This window comes from Artibeus jamaicensis, unplaced genomic scaffold, assembly GCF_021234435.1.
Source record: "Artibeus jamaicensis isolate MK-2021 breed Jamaican fruit bat unplaced genomic scaffold, CSHL_Jam_final scaffold_1689, whole genome shotgun sequence".
Lineage (NCBI taxonomy): Eukaryota > Metazoa > Chordata > Mammalia > Chiroptera > Phyllostomidae > Artibeus > Artibeus jamaicensis.
The window spans coordinates 827,586-853,021 of record NW_026522029.1 but is presented as its reverse complement, the minus strand read 5'-3'; the positions used below and the strand labels follow the sequence as shown (position 1 = coordinate 853,021).

At 48.8% G+C, this 25,436-nt stretch overlaps 1 protein-coding gene across 1 annotated transcript in view; it reads right to left on the bottom strand.

Annotated features, from left to right (window-relative positions):
* Positions 1 to 326: 326 nt before the first annotated feature.
* Positions 327 to 25,436, bottom strand: part of ZNF697 (zinc finger protein 697) — a 28,516-nt gene continuing 3,406 nt past the window's right edge. Inside the window, exons 2-3 of the mRNA XM_037135122.2 lie at positions 6,596 to 6,876; positions 327 to 5,250 (exon numbers count right to left, since the gene is read on the bottom strand). Coding sequence (XP_036991017.2) covers positions 3,854 to 5,250; positions 6,596 to 6,839 — 1,641 coding nt within the window. The 5' untranslated portion in view covers positions 6,840 to 6,876 and the 3' untranslated portion in view covers positions 327 to 3,853. The remainder of the gene's footprint in view (positions 5,251 to 6,595; positions 6,877 to 25,436) is intronic.

The following is a 25,436-nucleotide window of genomic DNA, read 5'->3' as shown; positions in this document are numbered from 1 at the left end:
CACGATGGCCTCATCCACCTAAACATTTTAACATAGGAGTCAGCAACTTTCTCTGTAAAGAACCAGATCATAAGGATTCTGGGCCACAGACCCCCCCCATCCCAACTACTCATCCCTGCCATTGGGGTCCAAAAGCAGCCGCAGACAATACATAAGCAAAGCTGCATGGGTCTGTCTCACAATAAAATTTTAATTGACAAAAAGAGGCAGGCTGGATTTGGTGCTTTGCTGACCCCTGTTCTAACAGACACTATCTATCTGTCTGTGTGTGTGTGTATTTTTAAAGATTTTATTTATTTTTTGACAAAGGGGAATGGAGGGAGAAAGAGAGAGAGAAAGAAATATCGATGTGTGGCTGCTTCTTGCGCACCCCCTACTGGGCACCTGGCCTACAGCCTAGGCATGTGCCCCGACTGGGAATCAAACCAATGACCCTTTGGTTCTCAGGCTGGCACTCAATCTACTGAGCCACACCAGCCAGGACACACTATCTGTATTTTGAATATATATTTGCTTTTGTGAACACAGCTTCAATAGACTGAACTGACATTTAACAGGTGACAAATAAATAAGAAATGACATGGTAAAAGATGGATAAGGATTTAATGACAAATATTCCATATTGGTTTGCTTGAACACCAGAATGCTGTCCAGGGAACCATCATTAAATAAAACAACCTGAAAACAAGGCGAATCTCACATACACAAGCACACACACACAAAACCTGTTACTTTCAGGGTCATTAAATTATTCACTATTTTAACAGCTGTAAAATAACATTATAGTGAAAGGAAATGTGCACAAATTTCGGACAGTGCAGATTGTCTATGAACACAGGTCCCTAATTTGTACCTCTTCACATATGTACAGCCTCTTGATCTCGAAGAGAGATGGCTCAAGGGGTTAACCTGTCATCTTCTCCTCCCCACCGGGAGCTCAAGACTTAAGCAAGCCACTTAACCTATTTAATCTGCTCCAGATTTTGCTCAGGAAAGGGCAGCCTGCACTTGACCAAACTCCCAGGAAACAAATGATACACTTATCTCCACCTTCATTAGTGAGTTGGTAGGAGTCTTCAGACAAACGTTTGTAAGGGTGAACCACAGTTAACAGGGTTTGCTTGAGAAATAATATCCTAAAACTAAATACAAGAAACACAGATATGTTCCCTGAAGAATTGTGAGAAAAATGGAATCACAGTTTAGATGCACCGTAAGAGTGGGTGTGGCTGGTTGGTCTGTCTCCTTCCAAGAAGGGGTTTGCTCACGGAGGGGACACTGAAGTAGAAGCTGACCCTGATCCATTGTAACAGGAAGAACCAGAGAGGTCAATGAACTCCAAAGACATCAACCACCTCTAAATTACTTTCCATTACTTCAGTCTCCTCTCCCTGTTGAACCCTTTCTCAAAAGCTGCTAATATGTAATGCATTTGATGCAGACGAGACTGTGCATTAGTCGAACCATGGCAGCAAAAGGCCAACTAATCCATCAAGTGGATGGGCAACCCATGATGAATCAAAAGTCCAATGACATTTCATAGGCACAGACTTGCGAGAATTTAAAACGGTGGAAGAGGTAGATGTGCATGGGGAAAAAACCCAAAGGAATAAGATTACCTACAAAAGGGCTATATTATTTTCATGTGAGTCTCATACACTTCGTATTCAGACCATAACATTCAGAATAAAGAATGGACACTTGCTTTGCTCATATCACTCTCAACGAAAAGAACATTTTAAAAAAATTAGTGTCTTCCAAAGCTACCTCTATTTTGAAAATCTATTTGCATTTCCAAATAACAATAGTCTGATTAAGAGAGCAAGATTAACAAGCATTATACAAGCCCGTAATTTTCAGGATTTTTAAAAGTGTTTTTATACTGACAAAAACATGCTTTCCTACAGCCCCCAAAGAGGTCCTTTGCTAGACTACAACTGATCAAGTATAAATTACTGGCATCCCCATAAAATTTGCTAAATTGTAAAAACAACCTTGCAGTTGTCTTTTTTCTTTTCACACGTGCCCAACAGTTCATGAAGATGCTTCCGTGAAAAGCACAGAGTAACAATCCCCAGTGAATGAAACAAGGCTGCTTTCCACAACTCTAACGTCTAAAGGCTAGCCTAGGCAAGGGATTTCAGCACAGGTAACTGAAATCTATACAAGAGTCATCTAACTACAGCCTCCTAATAGAAATGTAACATACCTAGGACACCCTAATTATGTGACAAAGACCAGCTCTGTCAACAAGGACATCTTTGGCCCTTCTAGACTAGCCTTAAAATTTCCATCGAGCATATGAATTTTCAGTGTCCTTGGTTTATTATATAGATCATAACAGGTAAGTCATCCTAGCAGCTGAGCTGGAGAGCACAAAGGGTCAGACCACACCTACCCACGCCGCTGCAGCCTCTCCTCAGAACAGCATTCAGCACTCCTGTCCTCAGGCCTTCCCTAAAACAAGGGTCATAATACTGATCTACCTCACGAAGATGTGAGAAACAACTAACAGTTGTTAAAAAGCATAAAGCACTTTACAAATATAAAAGTGCTAGTTTGGCATTTCCAGAACCAGAAAACATTCATTGCTTGTGCTATTTGGCAATTTTGCATTTACACCTCTCCCTGCTTGTGCCCTTCTTGTATAAAGCCTGGAGCTTTCTACTGTGCCTCCCTGTATAGGAAAAACAAGTTTCTACTCAGACCAGAGCCCAAATTAATAGGGGTGGAGGTGGGGCTTCCATGATTTCCCCCATCACTATGGAGGAGGAGGGGTGCAAGATACAACACGAAGGCAAATGAGACAAAGGAGACTTGTACCCCAGCATGTGAATTTCGCTTTCCTGTGTTTCTCACATAAGGCCAGCAAAACTCTTGAGCTGGCTGACCTTTGTAGCAGGTCACTGGGTCGGCTGTTGACGGTCAAAGGTTCACTTGCAATGAGCGTCCAGCTGACCTGGGAAAGGGAAAGTCACACAGAGCTGGGATTGTTCCATTTCCCTGCACATAGAAGATCACAAGTGAGACCTGTAGGAAACATGGAGCCGGGCAGACAACTGACACTGGGGTCCAGGGTCTGGTCACCCACACTGACCACCTTGCCCCAGCATGAAGCTAGAACATTCCAAAGGAAGTAGCAACGAACCAGGGGCGGGACCAGGGGATCCTAGATCTGACAACCAGTTATGAATGAATCTCTGAGTTTTACCTTTGAAATGAGGGTGTGTAGCTTTTCTGCCCAGTATCCCCTGGACACCTCAAAATAGCAGCTAACTGTGGCTCAGAGAAAGGAAGAGCATACCTTACAGGACTGGCTAGGTTCCTCTCCTTTTCGTAGGACTACAGCTGATGTTGGGGGGGGGGGCGGGTGAGCGGGGAGGACAGGGCAAACGGTGGCTGAGCACCTGGCGGGATCAGGGTAGAATTATCCACACTGGCTTTTTATTTTACCCTGTAACCCTCACTCCAACCATGCCCTTTCCTGATTCCCGCAGGCCATCACAGCCCAACCCACTCTACTCCTGCCATCCTGTTCCCTCCCCTACCACCTAACTCCCCTGTTCAATGTACTCAAAGTGCCCACTCTGCTCCTACACAGTGTTTGAGAGGTCAGCATGCTCAAACACATCTCCCAAACACTTCTTCGTTGGGGAGGAAGCAGGCAAAAATATAACACCCCAAAGAACACATCTTAATCTACCCTCCCTTTCAGGACCCCCTAACACCAAAAGGTCCCCAGTCACTCTCGGATTGTCCATCCCGCCCCTTCCCATTTCTTTCTATAGGGTCTGTCCCCAGGACATCTGGGCCCCAAATGCTCCCAGGAGGTCAGCCTCCCTCAGGCCCAGCCCTAGCACAGGTGAAGCTTCTGGTGCTGTGCGAGGTGCGTTTTGTAGCGGAAGCCCTTGCCACATCCCGCGCACTTGTGCGGCTTGTTGCCAGTGTGGATGCGGCGGTGGCGGATCAGGTGCGAGCTCTGGATGAAGCTCTTGCCGCACTCAATGCACGTGTACGGTTTCTCGCCCGTGTGCGTGCGCTGGTGCTGCGTCAGCGTGGAGAAGTCACTGAAGCGCTTCTCGCACTGACCGCAGCGAAAGGGCTTCTCGCCAGTGTGCACCCGCAGGTGGTTGACCAGGTGCGAGTTGCGGCCGAAGCCCTTGCCACACTCGCGGCACACGTAGGGCCGCTCGCCTGAGTGCGTGCGCTTGTGCGTGAAGAGGTGCGAGCTGACGCTAAAGGTCTCGCCGCACTCGGAACACATGTAGGGCTTCTCGCCCGTGTGCACGCGCTGGTGCTTCACCAGGTCCGAGCGCCAGCTAAAGCGCTTGCCACACTCGCCGCAGCCGTGCGGCTTCTCACCGGTGTGGATGCGCTGGTGGTTAGCCAGGTGCGAGCGGCGCACGAAGCCCTTGCCGCACTCGCCACAGGCGAATGGCCGCAGCGCAGCGGGTCCCGCACCGCTCGCCGCCGCGTGTGCGCGCCGGTGGCTCAGCAGGTGCGAGCTGAGGCTGAAGGCCTCGCCGCACTCGGGGCACGGATAGGGCTTCTCGCCCGTGTGCAGCCGCCGGTGCTTGAGCAGGTCCGCACGCCAGCTGAAGCTCTTGCCACAGTCGGCACACAGGTTGGGCCGCTCCCCGGTGTGCAGGCGCAAGTGGTTGGTCAAGTAGGTGTTGCGGCTGAAGCCCTTCCCGCACTCTCCGCAGCGGAACGGCTTCTCGCGCGGGGGCCGGGCCAGCGCAGGCCCCGCCCCGAAGCTCCCGGCCACGCCCACCACTGCGCTGCACTCGCCCCCCAGGCCGAAGGGTTCCAGGCTGGCTGCCGCAGCTGCCTCTGCAAGGCGGTGGATGCGCTGGTGCTGCAGGAAGGCGGCACCCGGGCTGAAGCTCTCTCCACAGTCGGGGCAGATGGTGGGCGAATCCATGATGCTGGCCATCAGGCTGTCCAGCTCCCCGAGGTCCACTGCCATAGGGTGGTGGAGACGTCGGAAGCGGCGGTGGGCCGGCTTGTCACCTCGGTGCCGACTGCCCAGGGAGAGGTGCCGCCTCCAGGGAAGCACCGGCCGGGGTGGCTGCTCCTCCTCCTCCTCCAGCCGGTTCTCGAAGGCGCTCTCCTCCACCTCTTCCAGGGGACTCTGGGACATGCTCTCGGACACAGACAGTCTGGGGAACACGGCCACCTCATCTACACCAGCCTGGTCATTCTTTTCCTCGCGGAAATCAACCCCTTCTTCCTCACTCAGCATCCTCTCTGCAACAGCAAAAGGTGACAATGTGGGTGACTATACCTGGAGGTCAAAAAGTAAACCCGAGAAGAGTGTGGGCCACGATGTAATTAATCCCCTCCCCCAGGGATACTCTCAACCTCACTCTCCAAGATCCCTGAGACCTGGTGCCTCCTGGGGAAGAAAGACTTAAAGGAAAGTATGCTCTGAAACCCGGGGAAAGGTCAAGCACCTGCTCCCTGGGCCCCAGCCGCATCCACTGTCCCCAAGGCTTCATGCATTAGAGACATCTGAAGGCCTGACAGTCTGCTTGAAGTGGTCAAGTCCGGGCCAGGTGGGATCTCGGGAGAGCTTTGCATACTGTAAGAGTGACTCATGCCTTCCAGGGGCCTGGCCTCAAAAGGTAAGACCACTCCAAGTCAACCACAAGAAAAGACCACCTGGCCTACCCAGGCCTACCCAGGCCCTGACCTGATTTTTACATCTGTGACTGGTCATTCTGGAACAGCTTAAGGTTGAACAACACACCAAACACAGCCCCAACTTAAGGGCTTCACTATGTAGGGGGAAAGGGGAAGTGAGCACGGGGCCTAGAGCTAGTGAGCCCAGCTTAAGAGGCCGATCCAGCACACACACCTATCTCTGGCTGCTTATGCCCAAGCAGATGACCTCCCAGAAAGGCACTAGATATGAAAAAGCACATGCTTGTATGCATGGCTGGGGCCCGGGATGAGTTACAGGGTGAAAAATATAACCTCCCAGTCCAGGCCATAAGGTGTTTCAGATCACTTCTGTCCCCGAGGCATGCACCGAGCAGGATAAATAAGGAAAGCCCGAAGACAGCACTGAATACGGATGGGGTCCCAGCATGCACTGTTTCCAGGTCAGGAATAGCAAGAGCCGTTGGGCACTCAGAAGTGGCCACATGAACCTGGGCAGGTCTCTCACCACCGAGTCTGCTTATCCACAAACAAGATAACAGTAACTGTAAACATCTGAATACTTTGCTCTGCACTGTGCCTCACAAGCCTTCACGTGCAGCAATTCACCTAACTCCCAATAGCCCCGTGAGGTAGGTTCTAACACCATCTGTGTCCCCTCCTGTGTTGTTCCAAGTGTTGATCTATCGCAGTATTCCGTGTAGTGTAGGGTGCTGCACCAGTGAGCACCCTCTTCACCTGTTTACCAGAACAGCCCACCTCACACTGGACTGAAGAAAACAATGTTTCTCAGGCTTAAGATGGTACAGGTTCCGCTTAACGGTCTCCTCGGGAGAGCTCCCTCACAAGAATGCTGCCCCGGTTAACAGCTGTGGAGGAGCCAGAAAAGTAAGTGGGGTGACTTCCCTGGAAACTCCAGCTGCCCCCTCACCTGTGCAGATGTCAGGCGCTAGTTCCCGCTCCTTGGAGTCCTCTCCTGGAGCTTCGTCCTGTGGGTTGGGGCCCATTTTCTGCTCCGGGTGGCCGCCTCTCTTGTCCACATCCTGTGCACGAGAACCCATTTCTCTCTCTTCTGGGTCCCCTTCCCTGTCCTCAGAGTTCTCAAAATCGGAGCCCATCCTTGTGTCTTCTGAGTCCAGGGCTACACACACACCCTGTTTGTCTTCTTGTTCCATCCGGGAGGAACAGGACAAGGGAGGTGACCAGGAATCCCTGCTCCAGACAAAACACACGGATAAAGGTCACGTCAGTCTGGCCTCATTCTCTCACTGCGTCTACCTTTGAATTCCAGCGGTGTAGTCCAGTAAAATGTAGAGTTCCAAGCTTCAGAGAGCAAATCTCTGCTCCCCCTCACATTTTAAGGTTAACACTTCTGAGCACAAAGGAGGCTGGTCTGGGTGCCAGAAGAACAGTGGGGCCAACCTGAGGCTATTATAGGCCAACTCTCGCTGGACCACACTTTGATCTGTTTCCATCTGTTTAGTGAATGATTCTATTAACATGGCTTTGTAGCTTTAACCAAGGGGTAACAATAGTATCCCGATTTCACAGCCGAGAAAATGATGCTGAAAAAGAAGACCCACTAGCCCAAGGCCAAAAAGTAAGCAGTATAGTGGGGTTCAAACCAATTTCGCTGCCTCAAAGTTCCATACGTCCCTTACTCCTATTAAAGCTTGTCTGTAAGTCTACACAGTTTGTATTGATCAATTACACCTCAGTAAAGCTGGAATGGGGGTGGAGCCTTACCATCCTCAAGTCCATGGCAATCTTGTGAGGATTCTAGCTAATGATGAGGGAGACTCTAAGAATTCAGAGAAAAAGCGCATTCAAGACACAAGAATAACAGAAGCATTGGCATATGAACTGCTGGTTTGAGACCATGTCACCAGCAGCAGCACCAGAACCTGGCTTTGTGGTGAGGACCAAGCTTTCATAGGTCTGTGGGAGGTGAATGGAATGCATGTAGGGACCCTCTCTACTAGTTCACCTTATAATACACATCCTTTAGTTGTCAAGAGCCCTTAACAGAGCACATGCCTGACGTCATCAGTGACCCCTCTACAGAACGGGCCAACATGGGAACCGTAGGGAGAAAATGACCTCAGATTCCTAAATCTTTTGTAGACATCAGTTTACATTTCAAATTTAAAGGGCCCCCTGCCAAGACTGAGCTGAGCAATGGAGCCAAAAATAATTTACGTCCGCCATCCATCACTCCCACAGCTCGGCTCAGAGCGGTGAAGTAGTTTATAGGTCAAGGATCTTGGATTAAGACTTAGAAGCATCCAGCTCTCTTCCTCGGCAGCCCCCAAACAGAACTTACAAGAACATGGCTAAGCAGGACGCCCCTTCCTTGGCCGGGAGCTTTTCCTGCCTCCACTGAGGGCCTCCCCGAGGCAGCCCCGGCTCTCCAGAGACTCGAAGTGGACAGCAGCAGGATAGGCCACGAAAGTCTCGCTGTTCCAGTGCCTTCCTCAGTGCAAGGTGGACAATGCTGCTCAACCCTCCTCACAGGCACAGTTCAGAAAGAAGTGGTCAAAGAGCACTTTGGAAAATGTTGTGGAGAGGAATGGATCCTCCCGAGTTGTACAGATGTGGAATAAACATGTGATTTCTCATTTTAATGAGGAATACACACACTCTTTTTCTTTTTAAGTCCTGATACCATTCCAGCTCACCTCAAAGACACACCAGCACCACCCTAATTTTGGCTGACTTATTGCTCTAAAGAGCATTGTATATCCTTTCTCAGAGATGCCCCACTCCCTAGACCAGAGGGAAAACTCAAGCCCTTCTCTTAAACAGCATAGGAAAATGGTCAGTCAACAGTGTCCTGGAATGCAGCTGAGTTCCTTTAGAACACCTTCTGTTTCAAATGCCAGGCTTCTGCCCTGGCTGGTGTGGCTCAGTGGATTGAGTGCTGGCCTTCGAAACAAAGGGTCTCTGGTTCAATTCCCAGTCAGGGCACATGCCTGGGTTGCAGGCCAGGTCTCCAGTAGGGGGCGTATGAGAAGTAACCACACATTTATTTAAAAAAAAAATGCCAGTCTTCAAACACTCAGGATTAGGCTCTAGAAAATCCCATTAACGTCATAAACCTTTTATGAGTTCTATCCCACAAAGGGCTCTTAACCCCAAACCACTTCTACCCTCATGCCCTTGCCTCATGGAGCAATACTCAAGCACGTTCTTAGCACGTTCCTTGAGTCTGCATTTATGATACACCCCGAAGGTGAGGGGTGGAAAGAGAAGAGTGGGGTTTTCAAACATGTTTTAAGACCTGTTGGTTTGCTAGTGGTTAAAGCAGCAGAGGGGGGGAGTTAAGGGGGGCCTAATGAATGGTTTCTGCCAATCTAAGATGAGTAAGAAGAATTTTACATCAGTAAAGGAGTCAAATTGGTGTCTCACCAGAAACGCATACAAGCAAAATGGCAGATAGGGGGCCCAGAATGGTACTGAAGTGACTGCAGCTCTCTATCCTGCAAGGCGGGGCTTCGGGGCCCACCCTGGGAAACAGAGAAGCTTAAGGTTCAGCTCTAAGCCCAGGGGCAGAGCACCTTCTTAGAAAGTACTTCAGATGCAGAAATAAAATAAGAGGACTTTCTGATTTATGCTTTCTTGGAAACAGACATAATTCATACCAGAGATACTAAATAAAGAAACATGGTTTTTCTGGATTTAAAGGGGCAGCGGGGAGAAAGGAAGAATCTGAGTCTCCCACTTATGGCAAGCATATTCAAGTTCACAGTGCTGCCACACTCAGGGTTGAGGAGGGTCCGAGCTCCCAGAGGGAGCCTGTCTATGGCCTCATTCACGCCAGGAGAGGCAGGGCCAGGTTTGCTCTAAAAAGATGGGGAAGCTCCTGTCACCAGAGAGACACCATTCATTGTACAGCCTCCACTCAAATTTATTCTCAAATGCATTCCACTCATGCAAGACTGGAAATCTGCGTGCCCCACAATGCAGGCTCAGTTCTACTCACACGGTTACACCTTCAAGTTCTGGGCAGCTATCAAGTAACGAACAAGGCTACGTAGAAGGAAGGAAAGGCAGTCACCATGTATTATGAGATGGAAACTGATTGGTTTAGAATCAGTCTCATTGAGTTTATCAGTATATGAACACTAGCATATGTATTTATACATATATACGCAGATTCAGGGAAGAAACCAGAAGATGATTAAAATGTTAATCGCACATCTCTTGGTCACTTCTAGGAGTGTTGTATCATTTCATCTAAACAATTCCCCGAAGAGGCAGGGCATTTTTTTCAATTTCAGAGATGAGGAAACAAGCACGGAAGTTTCAAGGGTAGCCCAAGGTCACCCAATCTCAAGCGGCAGCGCAGGGACCCAGACAGACCCCTGTGCTCCAGCTCCAGTGCCCGAATTCTCGCCCAGAAGCTGGTGTGCTGTTCGGGGCAGCTTTCCCCTTTTTGTGAACATCTGTGTATTCTTCAATAAAGATGTATTGTTCATCAGCCAACTTGGTTTTTAGCCTGACAAAACACATGAAAGGAAAACCTATGATTCTTCTAGAAGCAACAAAAAGGAAGACTAGAGACGTGATTACCTCAGCTTAGATGACTTAATTTCAGAAACGTTATCTAGACACTGTGCCTGCCAGTCAACAGATATCTAAGCACGTTTTGTCCCAACTCCTTTCCCATTCATTCTCAAAATGAAAACTAGCAACATGTTTTCTTAAGCAAGGTCAGGGTTGGATAATGCGTGGGCGGCAAGGCCCTTCTGAGGGCCTCGTGGCTAGACTGGCTGGGGTCAAATCCTCCGCTCTCGGCCAGCTACTTTACTCTGTGCGAGTCGTTTGGCCTTGCTGAACCTCACAGTCGGCATCCGTACAGACAAGTATGCTGCCCCGACCACATAAGACTGTTGTAAAATCACCTGGCGGGTAGTGGAGACACAATAATTGGTAGTCATGAAACTTAAGCCAACCTCTTGATTTAAGAAATCACACACACACTCTTCCTAAATTGAGGGTCACGGCTATATTCATCAAGAATGGCCTTTGGCCAATAGGAGCAGAGCTTCCTCTGGCCTGGCTGCTAAAGACTCTGTTAATGAGTAACCCACCTTGTGGACACAAGAGCCAGGCAGAGGCTAGCTTCTTGGGGAACTGGGGTGAAGGAAAACAGATTCAGCTCCATATGGTTTGGAGATGTTGATAACCCAAGCTGTACACGGGGAGTAGACATCTGCAGCTTAATGAGGTGGATGGCTCAACAAACCTGACTTCTACCCTCTGTAAGGGAGCTCTTCCCCTCAGTCAGAAGGGGTGGAAGTACAAGGGGAAAAACAACAGAAGTAATGGTGGGAGCAAGTCAGGTAGATAAGACTAATTCGGCATCAACCTCTGAATCAGCGGCAACAGACAACAGCCCTGGTTTTCGGCCAGCACGGCTGCTGTGCTGTGCGACTTTGAGTCTGTCCCCTCTGGGCTTCTCCTGGTCAGGGAGGAGGTTGGGTCTGAGTGTGTCTGGGTCCTCTTCCGGGCTGTCATATGACAGGCGGGTCAGTTCATCCAGGGAGGCCATTGTCAGCAGCAGCGTGCTCACTGGCGGGCACTCACTCAGCAGCACGCTGTTAGCGCCGCCGCCGCCGCCACCACCACCGCCGCCAAACCTTTCTCTTCGGATGCAGGTCATTTCGGGGTGGGATCGGCCAACTCTGCCAAGACTGCTCAAATCCTAGCTCACGTCCCTTCCTCCCACCCCAAAGCCCCCAACTAAAAAAAAAAGTAATGTTTATTACCCTGCAAAGGAAAATGCCTAAGCACATTCTAGACGAACTTGACCCCATTTGAAGGAGTAATGAGATCAATTCGAAGACCCCGCTACGGAGTAAAGGTGATAAGGCATCATGGAAAGAAGAGGGAGGAAAGGAGGTGGGGAAAGAGGAAGTGAAGCCAGCAGCGGAGTGGGTGTTAGAATGTAACCTGAGTTTGGTAGCACATTCTCCCAATGGCCTCCCTAAAATTCCCTGAAAAATCTGGGCCTTCCCAACAGCAAGAGCCCCCATCACTTTATGGATTCGATTTCATTTCCTGCGAAGGGGGTGGGGCAGAGAAGCGCGTACCTCTCCCCCACCTTCCTAAAAGGGAAACCACTGGCTGGGTGTCCTGGTGGGACAGGAGCCCACAGTGTCGCGCTACCTTCCGGCTGGGGTGCTGCTGTGGCCAGTCACCCACTGGAACAACCAGGGCAGCCGACCGAGCACTGGAGCAGGTGTCTCTCATTTGCCTCCAATAATTCGGTAAGGGTCGCCCACCCTGTTCTACACGTGAAGAAAACTGAGGTTCTGCAAGCTGAGCTCCAGGTGACATAATTCCCAGATAGAGTCAGGACTCAAACTGGCATTTCTGGGCTCTCTGCCACCCCATTTTCCATTCCTCTGGCTCCTCGGAGCAGAAGAGGCAGGGCACGTCACAAAAGGGAGAACGGGAGAGACCACCTGGCAGGCCTGCCTGAGGAACTGCGAGAGGAGGGAGCCTGTGCCCTGAGTGAAAACCTCTCCCACCCACCCCCGACCCTCTTCCCCTCCAGCCCCGGAGGTGCGGGGGAGTCATTTGCCAAGGCCACTGCCAGGTGGCCTTGAGCCAGGCCTGTGCTGGGGCTTTCATGTCAGGGGAAGGAAGCGGCCAGGCTGGCCTGGGGCAGCTCCCTCTCCGCCTCCTTGGGCTGCAGCTCCTTTTCTGTCCCCCTGTCCCCTTGCCAGTCCCGCCTTACCTCCCCGCCCCCGCAGGCCCGGGCGGCCCCGCTTACTTCCCACGCCCCCTGTGCACCCCGCTCTCCCAAGGGAGGGTTTCTATAGCGGAGGCCAGGCCGGGCCGCCCCACTGGGTAGACGACTGGAAAACAATTTCAGTCTGCGATTCCAAAGGCTGAACTCATGACCACAACCAGGGGCTAACCAGGGATTCCAGGGGGTTAATCATTTGTCAGTCTTCAGCACCAAAGGGGTAAATAGTCAACCTGCCTCTCAGGGCATAAGGCCATCAGGGTCCTCCTCCTCACTCGGACCAGAAAGAACCCCGAGGGCAAAGAAACCCACCTCACCTACTTGCAGGGGGTGCCTCCAGGTGCAAGGAGAAAGGAGGTGTCTGCATCCCAGGGGACACCTGACTTCCTCAGTCCCGCACCCAGACTGTCCAACCCAAACTGCCGGCCTCTCAAGTGGCGAATGGCTGCATGAGGTGAACGTGAATTTCAGACAGAGAAAGCAAAAAAAAAGATCCCTGCAGCTAAGGAATAACCACTTGCCAGACAAAAGAAGCTAAAATGATGTAGTCTCCTCCTTGTGGTTACTACATTTTCACCTGGGGAGGAAAGCCCAAGTGGAAAAAAGACAAAGGATCGAAAGGAAGGCAACTAAAAAGTCCATGTACGACCCATTGGCCAGAGCTAGTCTGAGGCGCCTTCCAATCTCAGTGTTCAAGGATCGCTCAATGTCCTTGGGATCAGGCACTTCCTGTCTGTTGGCTGGGCTGGAGCCCCTCAGTGTGGCCACAGGGCCTTGGCTTGTCACAGCTGCCAAGCAAGCCTTCGCCACCACTCCACTCCTCCTGCACAAAGCAAGACTTGTTGCAGTGCAGGGAAGAGTCTGAGAACCATGCGAGTTAGATCATCTGCCCTCGGCTGAGAAGGCACAAAGGCCAGCAGGGGGGTCCAGCCTGCGACCCGCGGGGCGCACGCAGGCCTGGATGGCTGTAGTGTGGCCCGATACAAAACCGTAAATTTACTTAAAACACTGTGAGTGTTTTTTGTGACAACGTCTTGCAATGTATTTAATATGTGGCCCAGGACGACTCTTCTTCCTCCAGTGTGGCCCAGAGAGGCCGAAAGGCTGAACACCCCTGCAGGTTTTCCCCGCAGGCATTTACTCATCCATATTTTACACCTCTCTGATTAGGAGGTTCTACCTGATGCACGGAGAATCCCTGTGTTCGTGATTCCCGTCTCACGCCCCTCCCACCCCACCCGGGCCTCGGAGCACCACCACCACCTGACACACCCTCAGCTTCTTCCTTTAGCACCTGGGCAGGGCTCGGAAGAATTATCTTTAGATACTTCCTCAGCATGTTCAAAAGCTCAACGTTTGTATTTCATGGAATCAGAGACTCGGGTATCCCTCATCTCAAACTCCTTCTACAGACAGGACACTGAGGCTCAGAGAGGGGGAGCAGGTACCAGGTCACAGACGGACAGGTCTAGGCAGTTTGCTACAAGCGTTGTAGCCAGAACCTCCCTTCTCTGTTGGCCTCTGCAATGATCTTTCAATTTCTTTAAAATAAAACACTACTTCACCAACAGCCAGCCAGATGAACCTGGGCCACACACACTGGTTTGTTTTCGTTCACACTATTTGTTGAGGGTTTTCCAGAGAAATGGAACCAATATTTGGTGTACATAGAAAGTTATTATAAGAACAATTAAGTTCTGTGATTATGGAGATCGGCAAACTCAAAATCCGCGGAGTGGCCCAGCAAACGGCAGAGTCAGGGCTGACGCTGCAGCGCGTCAGCCGGAAGGCCTGCTGCAGAATTCCTCGGTGCTCCGGGGAATCAGCCTTTTTGTTCTGTTCAGCATTCAGTGCACTGGGTGAAGCCCACCCACAATTATAGAGGGCAACCTGCTTTTCTCAAAATCCATCAATTTAAGTATTAGTCTTGTCTAACAACTCTGCCACGGAAACACACAGAATAACGCTTGACCGAACATCTGTGTACTGACTGTCCCAGCCAAACTGACACGTATAATTCACTGTCACGCACGCTGCAGCTAAACAATATGGTCTGTGATAATCCCATCCCACGTCAAAAGGTACACATTAAACATCCTAGTTTTCCTGGACGTCTTTATCAGATTGTTGAATGGGGTCTCTGCGGAAGGCAAGCAGGAAAGAATTGAAATTAATCTTAATTAAAGATCTGCACAGACATGTTTGTGGAGAGGCACGCATCTCCAGAGCAGAAAGGAATACCATTTCATAACCCACTTCACGGAAGGACAAGAGAAAACGAACTGAGAACGCACAGGGTGTGGCTACAGGACAAGGGAGTCATGAACGAGCAGCTTCGTTCCGAGAGAAATGATGCTGGAATCCCATGTGTTAAGGTCACCAGATGGGGCCACATGACCTCAGGAAGTCTTTCCAACCCAGATAATTCTGTGATCATATTTCCAGCGGAATGAACCAGCCTCAAGAGATCCTTCATCATCACAAATAGGGAGAGAGGAGTGTTCAGACCAAGAGGTTTCAGGCATACTTTCAACTGCCCCAGTTTGCCACTGCCAATTCGACAGGGAAAGCTGCTCTCGTAGTTCCCTGCCCAAAATAACTGGCGCTGTGGATGAGGAATGCCTGGCGCGTTCCTGCCCAGTTCATTTCAGCAGTGGGTAAGTGACACCTCTGCTCGGAATCTGCCAAGGTGTCTTCCAGCGAAGAGAAAACAGAATAAAAATGTAGAGACGTCACCTGATCCTTCAGTTTTCCTGCCCTGTTAAAATTTAAACTCCATAGTCAGATTGTCTGCAGCATAAAGTGAAACATTTACAGACACTGGAAAACATCTTTTAAAAAAATACCCATGCTAATCTTCTTTTCCTTAAAAAATAACATTATCAGCAAAACCCAGATCACAGGAAAGTCTAAGAGACACAGGATCCCATTTCTTCAACAACGATGACCGAAATGGCAAGACAGAAAGGAGGAAAACCTATGAAAGTAAAAAACCTTGACACGTGTTGACACACCTCAGTGCACAGGCCTTATGGGAATCCGAATTCAGATGAACTGCAAAAATAAATTATGAGGAGATTGGGGAGTGGTGCATACTAGGATTTGATAGTAAGGAAGGATTCATTTTTTAAGGTGTTGGTGTTGGGGTTAAGTTTACAAAGAGTCCTTATAGCTTTAAGGGCTACATAATGAAGTATTCACGGGTGAAATGATACTTCTGGATTTCCTTCATTTGAAACGGCATCTAGAGTTTGAGGATGAAGCGGAGCAGGCAGGTATGCAGACGAAACAAGATGGCCACACTGGGCCTCGTCGGAGCTACGGGGGCTGGGGGGGGGGGGCGGCATACGTCGTTTTATTTGACTACACTATCTACTTTTGTATTGGCTAGAATAATTGCTAATACAAATTTTAATGAAAAACATAGCAAGTTATTTTTCCTGAAATTCAAGGTTGATTATATTCCCTTACATTCTGAGCCAGACCCTAATAAAATGTCAGTGACTTCCACAAAAGGGTCAGCCTGCTTTTACAAACTGTGCCAAATCAGAAGTAATTACACTGCTTAACAGTGAACCTAGGGCCCATGGGCACTGGGGAGAGGCTATAGGATAAAGGGGCCAAAGAAACTCAAGTCTGATGCTTTTGAGTCTTTTTTTAAACTTATTTCTATGAGACGGCAGAATAGCTGTTATATCCAAAATAGAATCAGAATCCTGTTTCCACTTCCATCTCCTTTTATATTTCCAAAGAACTCAAAGAAGGGTGCTGCCCAGCCAACGCTTGTTTATTTCCACCACTGGTTCCGCAATGACACTCAAGACCAAGGAGAAATAAACTTGGCCGCAGGGCCTGGCCCTGCCAACTCCAGGAGGGGGATGCTGTGTCCCCAGGAAAGTCCAACCAACACAAGATGGGAGTGCCCAACAGGCGAAGTACACAGCGAACAGATCATCCCCAGAATGATCTGCTAAGGGGCTAAAAAATGTAAAGGTGTAAGTGAAAAGGAAAATAACACACTACTGATTTTTGAACCTGTGATCTCTAAGAGATTAACCCGGGCAGGAACGGTTCCTTGACTAGCCCAAACTGAGAACTTTTAAATTTAGCCAGTGTCTCTGTCAGAAAAACTCAGAGGATGCCGTACAACTTGACTCACCGCATTACAAAGAGATCAGCTTGAAGATCTCTTCATAGATCATATTCCCACTTTATGTTGGAAACTGAAAGTTCACAGATATTTTCCACCTTAGCCAACGGTGCAGGGTTAAGTCTGTGATGCACAGAACCAGTCACAGGACACAGCTGCCATCCAGGAAGTGACCCATCTGTCTCAAGAAGGAAGTAGTAGCATCCAGGGCTCATGGACAACTTGAACACCATAATTCCAAAGTCAGGTTCAGGCTGTCTGTGTTCCTTACGTGCCTTTACATCCAGCTCCTAGCACTCATGCGGAGAGCAGCAGTCCTATGCCAGCTTGTAAACAGAATAACGGAACTTCCCTAAGGCACGAGTTCTTAGCCTACGAGCCTTCAGGGTCCATGAACTCCCTGAAACCTTCAGTGAATGTGTCTGATGAGAAGGCCCATAGCTTTCCCTTGGCCTCTGAATGGATCCCTTGCACAAAAAAACAAACAAAAACCCTTATAAATCACTTCCACAGAGGATTCATGATCCATTCCTGATTACAGCATTTCAGAAGTCCTCCAGAGGGGTTTTGGGGGAGGGGGATAAGAGCGATTTCCCCACTGTCTGCCGTGAACCTAATGCTGGGCTGGGGAAGAGGTGAGACACTGACTGGAAACCCCAAACCAGGAGTAGCACGGTATCAGGACATTTCAACGGGACAGTGGAGCGAATGCAACCTGCCTCATCCCGCTGACCGACCTCAACCGGCAGCACCGTTTTACAGATAAATAAGTCAGGCTACAGAGGCCCAGGCAGGTTAAGGGCAGAAATGAGCCCAAATCCCTGACATCTCAACTCTTGTTCCAGTCCCCTTTCTCCTCAACCCGACAGAGCCTACAGTGCTTGGCTGAAGCATTCACACTGGAGATCGGGCCTCCGAGCATCATTAGTTCACCAGCTTTTCGCTCCCTAATCGTTTGTTATGTGGCAGGTGCACTAAGAGGGAGTTAAGTTGCTCTTCAAGCCTCTAACACACCGCCTCTCGGGGATGTAGCTAATTTATACAAGTGTGGTCCCAGGTTTATGGCTCCATCAGCTGCATACTTGGACAGTGAGTCAAAGCACATTAATCAGGCCCTAACCTACCAAGGACACAAAACGCTGTTAGTTAATCCTTCCCTTCTCAAAGGGAAAAAAATTGAAATCTGGCCAAAGTCACCAGCTCACTCCTAACAAATCCTCAAAGTGTTAGCAAAGCTGTTCTGCCTGCAAATAATGATACAGAAATACCCAGATGAAGAGGAGGATGCAACGTAAGGAGCTAGGTCAAACTTCGTGGCGAGTAAGGAGATGCACCAGCCACGCTCCCCAACGTGACCCATCGCCACGAACGGTTTCGCAGATCTGTCCTCTTTTCTATTGCATCTTTCTCCTCGGGTCTTAATTGCCGCCCATCCCCTGTGGGGGAGGCGATGCAAAAGTGGGCCCGGTGGCAGGCCCACTACCAGCTCCATTTTGCTGAAGAGACTATACCCACAATAATGAGAGAATTTCACTTTTTGTTTTTGCCGATCATTTCTTGACCAGATCCCTTATCTTACAGATTCGGCCCACGAGGACTAGAGAAATGCCTTATGTGAATTCACAAAGGCAGGAGTGGGTGGCCAGACTGGGACCAGCCTCAGGTCCTCCGATTCCTTCCAAGTTCAGTGGCTCTGGCCCCAGGCCCTCCCAACCAGCTCTGCCACATTTGTGGGTTGACTGCTCTGGTTATACCAACAGCATTTCCCTGGTTCCACCCTCTTCCTTCTGATTCTTCTTGTTCTTTCCCAGATGCCTGCTAATTTTTTCCCATTGTCATTTTAATTATTTTCCTCTAAATATGTAAAAAATGTTCTTCAAACTCAACTTCCTGTGATCCTCTCAAATGGTTTCTGATTTGAGAGGCTTTGGATTATCTACTGTTTGTCTTAGAGAAAACAGACATTTTGTTGGCTAGGGGAAAAAACAGTTATTTGAATTAGCATTGACTTAATGGAGTGTTATGGTAAATATTTAATAATTCCAAATCCTTGGCACAACATTTGAAAGAAAAATCGAGAGAGAGAGAGGAGAAAGCCTATGAAACATCAAACTGAACAATTAGTTCTGGTTATGCCACTTTTTTAAAAGAGTCTTTTTTAAAGACTTTTTTTTTTCAATCAAACTCTGAAACTCTCATGAAAACCAGAGACCCTTTCCTCTGCAGTAACATTTTTTTAATGCCCCAAACCACTGATCAAACTATATTATGTTTCCCTGTGCAGTGCCAATTTTGGGCCAGAGGAGTCTCACAGGCCATTGGGAAAAAGAGGGACAGGTGTCAGTGCGCCCTGCTGAATTCCAACATCGTCACCACACACATTCATGTCCCCGTGAACCATGGGCTCCCCAGGTGTGAGCCGTCTCAGCAGGTGGCATTGTTAAGTTGCGTGAGTCAGGCTCACATTAATATCAGCTGTAATGTTCGGTCTTCCAAATCTGGGGGCCTCTTCTTTGATCTCACCAACAACACTGTCAAGTGCCTGGCATATCCACTGGGATTCGGCAAATGACCGTGGAAATCCTGTGGAGACACACCCCTTGGGAATGTTCTCCTTGCTTTGTATCCAGAGCACTGCTCTGTCTTAGTAATTCTCCTATTTCATTCACCACCCTGTCTCCTCTTCTGATCTCCTAAAACAGGTCAGCCTTCAAAGTCCTTGTTTACCTTTTCTTCTCCTTCTCCCACCTTTCAACCACGTGGCCCCTTCCCCTCGTTTTAAATAAACCCCTCCTCTGTCCAAAGACAGAGGAAATTTGAACCTCTCACCTGCACTCCACCACATCTAATCATGCACCCGTCACTGCAACGGAAGAACTTAAGAGCCCCTTCCAGTCCTGAAGCGCTGCCCTGCATGTCACATGGAGCACAGGACAGGAGGCAGCTGAAGGCAGGGGGTCAGGGGCAGCTCGTGCTACCTCATCAACAGACCTGGTTTCCAAGTTTGCCAGTGACACACTGGATGCCCCCAAGACAGTTCTTTCTCCTGCTTCAGTCTTTAGTTTCCTCCTCCGTACTATGGGGGAAACGAGCTGAGCTGCCTTGAAATATCGTTGTAAAGACTAAATGAATTTCCATTTGTAACGTATCTGGGTCTTGGTCGTATTGGAAAACATCCCACATCTTTGTTACAAATCCACTTCTCCAGGCGGTGCCCATTTCTGTTCGGGCCTCTGTTCTTACTCCTCAGGCTCCAAACCCCAGAGGCAACTCTGACCCCTCCTCACCCCTCCCAATCAAACCAGTAGCCAAGAACATCCTTTCACTTCTCTCCTCTTTTGGCCTGATCACGGCAGCACTCTCACCAGTTCCACGCACCAGGCTCGGTCTCAGAGCGTAGCTGCCGCTCCATTTATTCTCCTGCTCAGAAACCCCGGTTGTCTTGGCCAACCGTCTCCAGAGAAGCACACACTCCAAGTCCTCAAGGCTCTCTTCCTTCTTCCCCCTGACCTCTCTCTGCTGACTCCAGCCAAAAAGGGTTACTCTCTACCCCCAGGAAGGCAGCTCCGCTATCATTCTTCTCCTGCCATCCTGCCCGCCAGCATCAGCGGGAAGCAGTTGCTCCCTAACCTGCAGCGGTTTAGGGATCCAGACCACCTCCCACGATTCAGCTTCTCGCTGTGCAACCTGGAGAAAGTTGCTCAACCTCTCTGAGCCTTCGTTTTTCATCTATAAAATGGGGGGAAACTGTGTCTACTTTATAAGATTATTGTTAACTGCTCAGAAAGAATTATTATGATGTCACTTTGTATGACTTTCAGATACTTTTCCTCATCATATTCTGCCTGGGATCAGTTTTTAAAATATAACCATGGTGCCCTGAACATGTGGCTCAGTTGGCTGGGCATTGTCCACAAAGCAAAAGGTTACTGGTTTGATTCCAGGTCAGGGCACATGCCTAGAATGCAGGTTCCGCCCCGGTGGGGGGCATGTCCAAGAGGTAACCAATCGACGTTTCTCCCGCACACAACGATGTTTCTCTCTGAAGATCAATAAAGAAAACATCTCCTTAGATGAGGATTTTTTTAAAAAATAGAATTTGCATCTCATTGTTTGCTGGCTCTTTCTTTCTAACACCTCCCAAATGTAAGCTCTCAATGGGAATACATGGTCTTCTTCCCTTTGATGGCTCCCCCCACGTGTTCAGCCCTCAAATGTTTATTGAAATGGATAAAATTAGGTATAATCATTTCTGTCTCTCGGTCTCAAAAATAAGAAGCAAACCAGGAAATCCAGTGACGTGGCCCAGATCACATCAGGTGAGGCAGAGCCATGGAAACAACCTAGCTCTCCTAACCAGATCCAATAACCCGTCAGCACCAGGAGCCAAGCACACTTAATTACACTGCTGAATGGACAGACGTGATACAGACTGGTGATTAGCTTCAAATGTTAGAACCTTCTCGGAAAAGAATCCCGTGTCCTTGGCCAAATGTCAGCCGGGGGACATTTGATGGCAACAGCCCTTGTTTGCATCAAAGAGTCTTGTGCAAGGCCCCTCCGCTCCGAGCTTCACAGCTCGGTCGGCTGTGCAAAGAACGGAGGTGGCAGGCACAGAGTGTGCTCCGGTCCACGGCGGGAAGCGCTACTCTACTCTCCTCGCCCGGACAGGACAACTGCTTCTCTCCCTCTCCTGCAGGAACGCCCAGACTAGAACGCACAGAAATTAAACAGTGAATGAAAAAAAGACCAACATTCAGCCTTTACAAAGCAGTGAGACTGAGTAAGACGTTGCTTGGAGGAGCAGGAGAGAAGGAAAGGAACCACAGCGAGCACAACTGAAAATAAGGAAAATGCTTATTTAACAGTAAAAATGTCTATTCAGACCAAAGGTTATTCTCAGTGTTCAAGGGTTTGGGGCTTTGTTTTGTGTTTCTTCCTACGGCGGGGAAGTCAGCCATTCCTTACTTTCTGTTCTCACCTTACAATCATCAGCCTAGAAGCCCCTTTTCTGAGTCCAGAATTCAGCTATGAGACAAACACAGGCCCTTAAAGAAGTCTGTACAAAGGGTTTATGATATACAGGAAGTAGGTGACCAAGGTATTTTCCAAACTACGAACTCCATCACTAGGCACAAGAGCACGTGTTTTAGGGAGGGGAGGGGAATAGAAACATTCTCTGTAGTAACTGCACCCGAGCTAGTTCAGAATATGGCCACAGTCTGGTTAAATTCAACTGACATTTACTTACTTTTTTTAAAGGTTGGGGAATACTTCTTCAAGCTTATGTCACACTTTGGTTTTTCTTTTTGGGGGTAACCTGGTTTTGTATTAAAATAGATCTGACACGTATACACTCCTCCCAAAGAAAAATATAGGTAAAGTTCGCATATGGAAAAATATTGATATGTTAAGAGAATGAGAAAACAAGCCACGGACTGGGAGAAAATATTTGCAAAAGACCTAACTAATAAAGGACTATTACCCAAAAATACACAAAGAACTCTTAAACTTAACAGTAAGAAAATGAACAATCTAATTTAAAAATGGGCAAAAGAGTGAAACTGACATCTTACCAAAGCTATACAGATATAGCAAATAAGCATACAAGAAGATGCTGACCATCGTCTAGCATCAGGGAACTGCAATTAAACCAACGAGATAGTCCACAGTTCTTAGAACAGCAAAATTCCAAAACACTGACAACACCAAATGCTGCTGAGGACAGGCAGCAACAAGAACCTCAGATGACAGCCAGGCAGCCCCTTACAGACGTAGGCACACTCTTACCTCACCCAGCAACCTCACTCCTCGGTATTTACACCAACGAGTTGAAAACTTATGTCCACCACAAAAAACCTGCCCATGGGACTTGACAGCAGCTTTGCTCACAATCACCAAAACCTGGAAGCAACTAAGATGCCCTTTCACAGAAGAATGGACAACTCATGGTACAACGGGACGTCATCCAGACCCAGTAAGAAATGAGGTATCAAGCCATGAAAACGTATGTTGGAAATGAAATGCATTTTACTAAGTGAAAGAAGACAATCTGAAAAGGCGATGTACTGTATGATTCCAACTATATGACGTTCTAGAAAAGGTAAAACTAGGGAGATGGTTAAAACCCACCAGGTTAAATGGTTTTTAAAAAATCAGTGGTTGCAGGGGTTTGAGGGGAGAGGGATGAACAGGAGGGGCACAGAGGGCTTTTAGGGCCGTGAACCTATTCTGTAGGATGCCATCATGGTGGATATGTGTCATGACACATTTGTCAAAACTCACAGAATGGACACCACCAATAGTGAATGCTAAACTATGAATTTGGGTGATCATGACACGTCAGTGCAAGTCCGTTAATGCAGGTGAACACAGCTCTCTGCTGAAGGATGCTGATAGTGGGGGGGGGGGCTACGCATGTGTGTGTGTGTGGGGGGCATCCTGGAACTCTGGAGTCGCTGCTCAACGTTGAATCTGAAACAGCTCTGACAATGAGGTGGATTTAGCCTGGCCAGTGTGGCTCAGCAGGTTGGAGTGTCATCCCATACAAAAGGTCACAGGTTCAATTCCTGGTCCGGGCACATGCCTGGGTTTTGGGTTCAGTCCCCGGTCAAAGCATGGGCGACAGTCAACCTATCAATGTTTCTCTCCCTCTCTCTTTCCCTCCCTTCTCCTCTCTCTACGATCAATGAGCATGTCCTTGGGTTAGGATAAAAGAAAGCTTATTTAAATACATGTAAATCACATATGTATAATTCCCCCAGTTTATGTAACACATAAGCATATAACTCACTATAAAAAACCAGCAGTGCGGTCATATTAGGAGGGAATCGAAATGAAATACTTTAAAATGTAACACATTTTTTCACCCCATAAACATGAATGGAACACATAGCATATGCCACTCACTTATTATTCGGGATTCCACCTTGTGAAGCTTACTTTCTAATGACATCATCTTCAAAACTCACTGCTTTCGAAGCCACCTACTGCTACCAGAAATCACCGTCAATGCCTGCCTGAGGGTTTTGTTTTGTTTTTTGTTTTGTTTTACTGGGGAAAAGGTGGATTCTTTGGAATTCACAAAGGCTCCTAGGTGTGTGCGGGGTCCACAACGGGAAATGTGTTCGAAAGCCCATGTTCCCAATCAGAGTGCCAACCACGTGAGTGCGCACAGCGCTGAGACCCTGAGCCCGCAGCACGCGTTTCTTAACAGCCAGGAGAAGCGGTTCCAGTTCTCCGACTTACGGTAAGATCCTGATGAAGTTCCCAGAAGGCAATATAAACCTAAAACTCTCTGCGGAGAAGTGGTCCCCGTTCCCTTGATTGCACACATTTCAGCAAATTAGAGCCAGCAGCACGGACTCAGCTCTTACCCTCGGACAGAGGGGGAACTTGCAGAGTCGCCCGCGGCCCTCCCACACACCCGGTCCGAACAGCTTGCGGGCCCGCAGGAGCCCAGTGCAGGGCTTGCTGCACAAGTGCAGGATCCCAGGACTGTCCGGTACTCCTTCCAAATGGCTAATGTGCTTGATGGCAACCCATGGCAAACTGTGTAGACCCCGAGCCTTCCACAGTGAGGCCTTGAATCAGGGGAAAAGAAGGCTTAGTCGGCGTCAGGAGGTCGGTTCAATCTCGTGGTGAGTAAAAACGCCTTTCCGCCCAAAGAGGAGGCCGCGGCTCTTTTCACATCCCCATGAAGACACGATACAGTGGAGACCCAGAGATTTGCCAGGCAAATCACGCTACTCTGGGGGCGGGGCGGGGGACAGCGGAACTCCAGAATGAATTAAGTATGTTCCTCACTCCAGCCTTCCCTTTTCTTTCTTTTCTTTCCATGTTTTTTAAAATCTGCAGAGGTAAGGAATTTCTCAGGTGTAAAACAAATGAGTGCTTTCTGTCTGATAGGGTAGAAGACGGGCAGGACAGCAAGGGGCAGGAGACTAAAGCAACGGACCCACCCCTTCCCCAGCATCAGTGAACCATCGTCACCAAGTGCTAACTGGCCAAGCCCCTGAACCTCAACGACACACACATCTGCTCTGGCACATTTTCAGAAGGCGCTTTCCTGTCTTGGCAGTCACGGGGAAAAGGTCAAAATTAACTAAGAAAATGACCCCTCTGAACCCTCTCCTGCAAACTGTCAATGTGCAAATGTTTCCTGCCTACCATTCTGCATTTTTTAGTTGTTACCAATTCACCAACTCGCAGCTCCTGCACCCCCACCATGTCGAATTGTTCTCTGGACAGGGTTCCTGCCACAAGCAGATGTGCAAATATTCCAGAACCGGGGGGGGGGGGGGGGGGGGGGGGTGTTATTCACCTTGACTTTCATAGCCCAGGTATTTGAGATAATGCAAAAGATTAGGGCAGAGCCCAAGTGTGGCATGAAGTGTCGAAAAAAGGCGACCTAGAAAGCGTAGGATTTGGTCTGAAGGGAGAAAAAAACAATTCAGATAGGCTGGGAGAACATGGAAAAGAACTCTGGACAAACAGTTCTGTGCTCAGAGATCTTAAGGATTCTGAACTTGACCTTCCCAACTGATGGTCATTGGCATTCAAGGGCATAAAAATAACAAATTTATGAAAAACAAGTTCCTGTCAGATAGCGATCCACTAAGAGGAACTTAGAAGCCCAACCACGCGTTCCTGGTAGGAAATCTGGAAAGTGGAGACCCTCGGGAAGGAGGAAAGGGGTCTGGCAATTTCCCCCCAAGAAAAGCACAGAGACACCCATTCTGAACAGGCATGGGCGCCAACAGTCCTCCACCACAGCCTTCAGCTCAAAATCTGGGACTCCAGACAAATTTCTCAACTCCCTTCTGAGCCTCAGTTTCATTTTGAGAATGGGGATAATGATATGTA